This window comes from Primulina tabacum, chromosome 10 (genome assembly GCF_025594145.1).
Source record: "Primulina tabacum isolate GXHZ01 chromosome 10, ASM2559414v2, whole genome shotgun sequence".
Lineage (NCBI taxonomy): Eukaryota > Viridiplantae > Streptophyta > Magnoliopsida > Lamiales > Gesneriaceae > Primulina > Primulina tabacum.
The window spans coordinates 9582917-9592498 of NC_134559.1; the positions used below are offsets into that span (position 1 = coordinate 9582917).

Below are 9582 nucleotides of genomic sequence, written 5' to 3' on the forward strand. Positions count from 1 at the left end.
AAACCATAGTCAATATGCATACTTTCCTCAGCAGCTGGGCATGGAGATGCCCGAGACATTCTCTCCCCGGGAAATTAAGAGCCCGGAAACTTTCAACCCGAGCTTCCTCGATAAGCGCATCACACTCGAATGTATCGGTATGGACTATCTTATCTGTCAGAACAACATGTGTTTGGCGTATGAGAGAAGCCATCATAAGTACAGGGTATGGGCAGCCGTCCTACCATACTTACCAGATGAGCACTGAAAACAAGGTAATGATGAGATATCCTCTTATAAATAGCAGGTACATTTCTCATTTACAGATTCTGAAATTTTGAACTCTCAAGCACTCACATATATTTTCACATTTATCGCTTGTTTTCTTCGTCTTCAACCTGCTGACTTAAGCATCGGAGTGGCCACGCCGGACACCCCTCCGGCGCCCATTCACGAGTTCTTTTCCTTGTTTGCAGGTTTTAGCTGAAGCCATTATCCTTACTCATATTTCCTAAACACAAAAATATACTCATCATCCGGTTGATTGCCCACATACCTCATACCCCATTCACTTGGATAGCATCAACATTCATTTTACCATCATGTTTTGATGTACCTTCTCTTCGTGTTCTATGTGGTTCAGGGAGTGAGATTGCATCTTTCTATTGATTGTCCCTATCCACAGACTTGTTGGAGTTTGACAAATTTGTTGCACTTTGTGAATGATTGCACAAATAACATGATTTATTTCTTACAATGGTTCTTTTGTTGTTTGGAACGTTAATGTCTTCTTCAGGTAATGTACTACGTCTTAGACTCTATGGAATACATGGAAATCACGAAATGACAAGTTTTCACATGCACTTGATGATGTCCTTAGATGGCAACGACCACCATATGGCTATATGAAATGCAATATTTATGTTGTCATCTTCATTATGTGTTGATTGATGCTCTAACTGGGGTTGTCTCATTAGATTTGCAGGATATCATATTTGAAATAGATTCTAAATCCAGGGTTGATGATGTTTCTTCGTTCTGATGAATCACGTTAAGTTTGGATCAATCATTATTGAATATTGTTCTCTTATCTCAGAAGAAGTTACTCATTAAATTCACTTTGTTAGACGTCAAACGAATGTGGTGGTTCATATACTTACTAAAGCAGTAAATTCTATGTTCGTCAATGCGATACAACACTCCTGTTTTTATTTATAATGTCTTGTTTCATGATCTGATTTAACAGAAACTTTGTTTTTGTTTTATTTTTTAAAAAAATATATGTCTATTTTTTTAATAAAAAAATAGGAATAGGTTTCTTATTTTGTCATTAACTGAAAATAATGTTTTTAAAAAATCTACATTTTATATAAAAAAAATTTATTATATAAATATATATATGCATATATCATATTTAATATTTTATGATATATTAAGGGGTCGATATTCATTATTGGTGGTGCAAAATAGATGAGTGAGCTACAGAGCAATTCATAAATATATATTTCTAGAAACCTCTACGAAATTGCATTGCACCCCCTCCATCGAAAACCTTTATCTCCTAGGGTTTTGTCATCCTCTTTCCAACAAATTGTACATTGTAATTCACGAGCTCACCTCCCAGAAGACTCTCTTCTCTTCACTCTGCAATACTATTTCCTACTCGGTATTATCTGCTTTTTTTCCCCAAATTAACTGTTGTTAGAACTTTCTGGGTTCTTGATTTGATGGTCTTTTTTTTTTAATTTTCTTCAGATTTTTCGCTTTGAGAGCAGGAAATGGCCACTATCCAGCTGACTTCCGCTGCATCTTCGATTTCAGCAAAAGGGTTTACCTCGTTTGAAGGTCTGAGGGGTTCAAATGCAGTTAAAGTGTCTTCTTTTTCACCTTTGAAGCTGAACGGCAAGGCCCGAAGGTCGTTCCGTGGTCTTGTTGTTAAGGCTGCTACAACTGTTGCGCCGAAGGTATACTCTTCGAGTTTGTTTACGTGTTCCTTTGTAGTCCACTCCTTTTATGCTCTTGATGCTTTTATTTTGTTGAATTTCTTATCATGTTTTCATTGATTCTAAGTTTACGTAGTTTTTTTTTTTTTTATGTTAATGCTCTAGAATGCTGTTTCATAAATTATACTATTGGTCGTAAGATAGCTGGATATTGTATAATCTATGTGGTGTGCAGGACTGAATTGGATGGTTTTGATTAAAATCTAGCGAATGGTTTCCTTATTGACTATGTTTTTTGTGGTGAGAAGAAAACTTTTCTTTGGGTTGGTTGATCGAGAATTGCCATTGATCTTTCTTGATTCTGTGTTCCATCTCTGTAGTTTCACATACTGTTCATTCACCTTACTGTGTCTTTATTAGGTGGTGCAAACTGAACTTGAACGTAGATTATTTAGAGCTCTAAAATTCGGCAACGCACTGATTTTGATATGCACAATAAGTTCTAGGTTGATCGAGCGGGACCAAAGTGTATCGGTGTGCTCTTGTTTATTGTTAATCCAAAGTGTATTGGTGTGCTCTTGTTTATTGTTAATGCAATGCTACTGCTGACTAATCTTTATGTTCCCAACTCTTCAGTATACATCACTCAAACCTTTGGGTGACAGAGTGTTGGTAAAAATTAAGGCAGCTGAGGAAAAAACTTCAGGTGGTATCCTGTTGCCAAGCACTGCACTATCAAAACCTCAAGGGGGTGAGGTGGTTGCTGTTGGAGAGGGTCGTACGATTGGAAAAAATAAGGTGGAGATTAGTTTGAAGGTATGATCCGACCTTATTAGTCGTTTATATTTTTAACGGTAAATGCTCACGATTGATACCCGTGTTCAGACTGGTACCCAAGTGGTTTACTCAAAGTATGCGGGTACAGAAGTGGAGTTTGATGGTTCAAATCATCTCATTCTGAAGGAGGATGATATTGTTGGTACTCTTGATACTGATGATATAAAGGATTTGAAGCCCTTGAATGACAGAGTTCTCATAAAGGTTGGTTATTCATCCAGCTCCCTATTTCTACTTGTAATCCATTTATAATTTTTATACTAGCATTGTAGGCTGTAACACACACAGTGTGTGTTTATTATCAATTATTCCACCGACACTTCGTGTATTTTAAATTTGAAAATTTTTCTAATCAACAATTTTATCATTTTTGTAAATTCAAATAATGATATTCTAAAAAGATTCAAACTCGAATTTCATGTTACTGATTAAAAATGTTGCTGATTGAAATAGTATAGCCACTTCAGTAAATTTAAGCAATGGTCTATCAAGAGACCAACATGGTCCTTGTATGATATATAATAAGAATAGATAGATGGTCACCTTCATACGGCAAAAACGTGGTTAATTGTTTTCCGCCCTGCTTAAAAATGTACTTGATAAAATGCCAGATTTTTCCTGGATTATTAACATAATCCAAAGCATCCCTAGTAGCGAGAGGATGAAATTACATGTCATTTCACATAACATCGTAATCTTTAATCTTGGGTAAAAGCAAGTCCAGCACCTCGATTTCAGTGTGCTGTACTTTTATGATACTCACTGAACATTTATTTATTTCTAGGTGGCTGAGGTAGAAGAGAAAACTGCTGGTGGATTGTTCTTAACCGATGCGAGCAAGGAGAAGCCTTCAATTGGCACAGTGAGTGGCTGTTATTGAACTTATCCTTAATATGAATGCCTCATGACACTCAATGTCGGTGAAGTTCCTTGTTCCTTGATGTGCTTCCACCGATGAATAACATGGGCCGGAAGTTTAGCATATTGGCACACAAACTTTACTGTTTCTATTCTTAAATTACAGGTTGTAGCAGTTGGGCCTGGCCGACTCGATGAAGATGGTGATAGGAAGTCATTGTCAGTTGCCCCAGGAAATACAGTTATGTACTCAAAATATGCAGGCAACGATTTCAGAGGTAGTGATGGTTCCGATTACATAGCACTGCGTGCATCCGATGTAATGGCTGTCCTTTCCTGAGTTCCCATCCTGTCTTTCGTTCAGCCCTTTAGTATTCCCGCAAATGATGAAACTAGACACTCTTGTAATTTAGAGCCGAACACGGCTTTTTATGGTTCTATGAAATGTAACAGTCCTCAGATTTTTGGCATAAATTTTGTTGGTTTACAAAGAGTTGCTCGTTTCTTGCTTCCAGGGTCTTGTCGTGTATCTTGTTTTCAATGTTTCATGATTGAGCTAATAAGATTTGAGCATCCTCGTAGCATTTTCTTTGCATTACGTGTGTAAAATGATGTTATTTGGGACACCATTTCTTATTGTCATATTAAGAGATTGACTTGAATTATGTTGTTACAAAATTAGTTGAAATTTGACATATGTGACAGTCAATTATTGGTATAAGCAACAATGTTGAAGTAGAAGATTGTCCTTGAATCAAGCCTTTCTGAAGACAAGATCATACGATTTAGACCAAAAATGTAACTTGAATTAGGCCAAATCATTTTAGAATAACACCGACAATTTGGATATCCATTTTCTAACATTTATTTTTCTTTTTCTTTTAAAAAGTATCATTTAAATCACTTATTATTATTTAAATTATTATGATGTTGTACAAACATTTAAACTTACATGACAATAACAAGTCAAAGGTAGATAATCTCAAGAGTTAATTATGTTTGATAAATCTCGTATTTTAATTTTATCTATGAATAAATATTATTTTTTTAAATATGATCGATCTATTTTATAAAATCGTCGTATAATAGAATTATTTTTTGATTTTTAGTTTGGCAAAAACTTGTGTGAGACGGTCTTATGGGTTGTTTTTTGTAACACAGATTTCTTATTTGAATCATCCATGAAAAAGTATTACTTTTTATATTAAGACTGCGTTTGGTAGGAGTATAAAATAAACTAATAATTAGTATGTAAATGATAAAAAAACGATTGTGATAGAAATATAATATATGATGTAAAATAATATTATGCTTGGTACGATTTTTAAGTATGAGATAATTTTGAATTTTATGACGAAATGACAAAATTGCCCTTTTCTTTATTTTTTCTTCTTTACTCCGGCGAAGGCCCGGCAAAGGAGGTGGTCCGACGACCGACGGCGGCCTGCGGCGGGAAGCATTCCCACGGCAGTCGGCGGCGGGAGGTGGTCCGGCAGCGGTCCGGCAACAGTCCGACGACGGTCCGGCAGTGGCCCGACGGTGGTCCCGCGGCGGAGGTGGTCCGGCGTTGGTGAAAGAGAAAGAGTAAAGTTGGAAAGAGGGTACAGATAAGAGGAAAGATAAATAATCCTAGAAGGGAAGGAGATATTATTTAATCACACCTAATACAACCTAATCATTATAATATGGATTGAGTTGGTTAAATAAAAATCGTATCAAACATTAGATTAGGTGGGTTTATAATCATAAACCCACCTAATCACTCCAACCAAACGCACCCTAAGAGTACTACTTTTATTGTTAATATCGATAAAATTGACTCATCTCACATATAAAAATTCATGAGACGGTCTCACAAAAAACCGATTCTTTTAGTTTTATAACAGGACGGATCAAATCAGTTACTCCTTGAAAACCCATACATTTATATTTTATCATATGTTATCCGTACTTTATTCATTATTACATCGATACTCTTTTCAAACGGTACCAGAGACATATTTACACTCTACCCGTTCCGTTCAATCGGCTGAGCAAATCCTCAGATTAACTCACATTCGGGGTAAACTTTACAAATTGCCTGCTTTTTTTCCCATGGAATCGGGAGATGGGGTGGCTGAAATCGACCGTCTGGAGCGGGGTTTGTTACTGCACGAGGCGGATACCGACATTGATGACCAGGATCCGGTTCTTTACGCGGCGTCTTTTGAAGAATCCGAGGAGAATTTCGTGAATTACCAGACGGCTTACTGGGTTTTGTACTCGTTGCTGTTGGTAATTGCTTGGGGCTTTGGCTTTTTTATGCTCATTTATTTGCCCCTGCGGAGGTACATTTTACGTAGAGATATCCGCTCCAGGAAACTCTATGTCACTCCCAATGCCATTGTTTATAAAGTAATTCGCTATCATTCTTTGTTCTTTCTGAAGTTTTGAACTTGATTGCGTTGCATGTATGGTAGCTTTAGGAATGGTGTAATTTTTTTATGCTAATTTGTCTCTGAGTTTGGATATACTGAATGATACACTAGAACATGCGTGAGAGCATAAATTTCATTTGCAATCATACATCATTAGGACAATGGTACTCAAGTAGCTCGTCTGGTTTAAGCAAAGTCGATCTTATTGATGCTGTAGGCCTGGTATCGATGTCAATTTGGCGATGGAATATGAGGTCGGTTGGATACACTTTGAGGGGAAATCTATCTTTGAAAGTAACTACATTCTCATATTTTCGTTTGAGAAACATCTTGCCACCTTATGTCTCCTGCTACACTATTATGCTTATTTACTTTGGATTGCTTTACTCGTTTCATTTGACTGAAAATTATTCAAGATTCTGACAAGGGCCATAAGGCACTCAGCTTTTGGTTGTTTATTGAATGCGTGTGTAAAAGAAAATAGGAGGGAATAAGATTTATCAACCAGCAGCCCTCATAGTTTTACATGATTCATAACATTGCTTTATTTTTGTGGTTCTATTTTTCATTACGTACTGTGACTCAGGTAAGGAAGCCAGTGGCATTTCCATGTTTTGGGTTTTTGGAGAAAGAGAAGTACGTCCTACTGCATTCTGTGGCAGATGTTGTAATTGAACAGGGTAAATCTTGCCTGTACATTTATTTCCTTTTTTTGGACAAGTAAAGGAGTTTTTCCCATAATTACTGTTTGTCTTGAAAATGCATTTAAATTGGTCGATCAAAGATGCTGTGATTCCATTGATTTGGCTTTTTCATCACAACCGGTGAAAATCACAAATTGCCTTTAACCTTTTGATGTGAATAGATTGAGCGTTATTGTTTTGACTTCATTTCTTGTGAAGCTAATTGAAGTTTGACATAACAGTCTAACACCACTCAACGGTTTTGACACTTGGGTAATGTTTGGATGTATTTCTGGTGTTCCTGTAAATTTTGGAAATATACTGTAAGCGAGACTGAAAAATGTGATGCACTGATATATGTTGGTCATATTTCGTGAAAGAGGTAGTTTATCATGTGTACATTATGTCATGTCAAATTGTCTTGTGTATTTAGTTATTTAATAGCATACCAGTTTCTTTTATTGCAATGTAAAGTGTCTTGAGATAGAATATAATACAATAAAAATTTCTTTTTAAAGCGGTGGAAAGTTAGAATTTAAAATAATGATCATGGATGGAATAAAAACGTGGGAGAGGTGTATTTTTCAGAAAGAGTTTTAATCAGGTGGGTGTGATATGTTGGAATATGTTTCCAAAATAATGAATATATTTCTTGGAAACACAAACATTGCCTTGGTGTCTCTTTGGGATTGTATTTAAAGTTGTAGCCAGAGCAATCCACTCCAGTTGATAGGTGTATCATTCTTGAACCAAACCTTAATTTTGAAAAGCAAATGATATGTAAGTTTACAACTTGGTCCTTTATGAAGTTTTCCCAACGTTTATGCTGTATTATGAAATGTTTCTAAGGGAGAAATTGCCTTGCGTTTTCCTGAGCCAGCTGGAAAGCCCTTGCTCTCATCGTGTTTAAGTTACAAACTCTGTACTTTATCAGGGTACCTTCAGTCCCTGTTTGGCGTATACTCGGTCAGAATAGAGAGCGCCGGAGTGCGGAGGCCTGCAAGTGATGATGTTAAAATCCAAGGTGTTCCCAATCCTGTTGCTTTCAGAAAGGTATTAGTTATAGTCGAATCATCCTCACTGAGAATTACTTGCTTGACCTTGTCTAAAGTTAAGTAACTTTTTCTACATCCTTTCTGGCTTTACCTCCTCCAGGTTGTTCTCTCACAATTATCTAACATGAGAGACGAATTTTTCTCCAGACAAGCTTCCGCCATTGAAGAAGTTTCAACTCCAAGAATTGGTCATTCGTCGGTTGCTTTGGTACGCCGAAATCCTTATATAACGAACTTCACTGGCAACTAATTTGAATTTGCATCAGCATCAGCTTTGCAAAATCAGTTAACTCTGATCACTAGACAAGTTCGCTGCATTATCACTTACATTTCTCTCATCCTGGCAAGCCTTCCTCCATAATCGCATACATCTTTTTCTAAAATTTACATTGCATTTTGCAGATGTCCCCACCTACAAAATCACCGGGGTTTGATTATTTTTCTCAGCTTGGTGATACGACAATTTTGCAAAAACTGGAGGAAGTTAGCAGTTCAGTAAAGGTTAGTTGGGATTACAAAAGGTGCATGTTTTGTTGGATTTTTTTTTTCTCTATCACATGCCAGTAATTTAGAATTTCTCGTAGAGAGTTCAAGCTTTGATTGAAGAGCAGAACCTTCAAGCACCAGCATCAGCAGATTAAGCATGGCCCGTGTTTTTCTTTTTCAAATTCTTACTCGTATGTGGGTACTTCTGCTTGAACCCAGGCTCAAAAACCGACTGAATGGGGGTTGGTAGACTCTTGCATGCCCATTCGCATTCAATCGAGCAACATCTCGAAGTTGACTCGAGCTTGGGAGCTTGTTTGAGTTTTAAAAGTATTCAAGAATTGTTATAATGTATATTTCATAGTTCACCAGTATATTGCAAGTTATTGCGTAAATAATTATGTTTGAATCTAGTTCAAAATATTTTGAAAATATTTTAGCCTCAATAATAAAGGCAAAAACTTGCATGAGACGGTCTCACGGGTCGTACTTTGTGAGATGGATCTCTTATTTGGGACATTCATGAAAAAATATTAGTTTTTATGCTAAGAGTATTATTTGTTATTGTTAATATCGGTAGGGTTGATCCGTCTCACAAATAAAGATTCGTGAGATCGTCTCACAAGATACCTACTCCAATATAAATACCATTGTTTCGAAATCCAAGCAATAATTATCGTCGGGGCTCAATCCATAACATAAATCCTAATGTTAATTGTTGATAATAGAACACAAAATATCCGGCCATAGCAAATTTATTAAAAATTGAACATTTTTTTGTTTTAAATTTATGAAGGCTTGTTAATTACCTCATGGTAGCCTTGCCTAGATTGGATGGTTTGTTTTGCTTTCAATTTGTGCCAAATCTGGATTATATTATTAAATATCTCTCTTCTAGACTTTAATTGGTGTAATGCTTATTGAAATTGTTACCATGCATATGAATAAATATAGCAAGTAAAGATTATATTCTCTGCATTTTTGCCTCGGTATTTATTGGGAACATTGCAAATTTGGTCATGACTATTTCTTTGTAGTTTTGTTTTTGTTTTTATTTTTTTTTCAAAATTTCAGTTTTAATTTGTTATATTTTTTTTTGTAATTTTAATTCATTTTTCACGTGCCGTTGATGTGACATTGATGTGGTGTTAAATTATTTTTGATACCTGAATATTTGATTTGATAACCTACTACTAATTTTTCTTTGGTAAATCAAATGGTAATCTCTCAGTACTTTTAGAAATGTGTCGCATGTGTATTGTAAGTATTTTTATGCAAAAATGACTAAAATTGTAAAATAAATTATCAAACAGCTAAAGAATGA

At 35.8% G+C, this 9582-nt stretch overlaps 2 protein-coding genes across 4 annotated transcripts; both read left to right on the top strand.

The window, feature by feature from the left end:
- The first annotated feature begins 1481 nt into the window (after positions 1–1481).
- On the top strand, positions 1482–4131 carry LOC142505650 (20 kDa chaperonin, chloroplastic-like). 2 transcript variants are annotated; one of them, XM_075618720.1, is made up of 6 exons: positions 1482–1645; positions 1735–1943; positions 2559–2738; positions 2808–2963; positions 3544–3621; positions 3784–4131. In XM_075618720.1, the coding sequence occupies exons 2-6, from the start codon at positions 1758–1760 to the stop codon at positions 3955–3957; spliced, it is 774 nt and encodes a 257-aa protein (XP_075474835.1). In that variant the 5' UTR covers positions 1482–1645; positions 1735–1757; the 3' UTR covers positions 3958–4131. The 2 variants fall into 2 exon arrangements, with proteins under 2 accessions (XP_075474835.1, XP_075474836.1); XM_075618721.1 differs by having other exon boundaries at positions 1507–1645; positions 1755–1943.
- Positions 4132–5585: 1454 nt separating this feature from the next.
- Positions 5586–8671, top strand: LOC142505921 (uncharacterized). Of its 2 annotated transcripts, XM_075619065.1 has the most exons (7): positions 5887–6011; positions 6252–6328; positions 6621–6714; positions 7652–7770; positions 7873–7980; positions 8175–8273; positions 8357–8671. In XM_075619065.1, exons 2-7 carry the CDS (start codon positions 6263–6265, stop codon positions 8411–8413), a joined length of 543 nt encoding a protein of 180 aa, XP_075475180.1. In that variant the 5' UTR covers positions 5887–6011; positions 6252–6262; the 3' UTR covers positions 8414–8671. The 2 variants fall into 2 exon arrangements, with proteins under 2 accessions (XP_075475179.1, XP_075475180.1); XM_075619064.1 differs by lacking the exon at positions 6252–6328 and having other exon boundaries at positions 5586–6011.
- Positions 8672–9582: the final 911 nt, after the last annotated feature.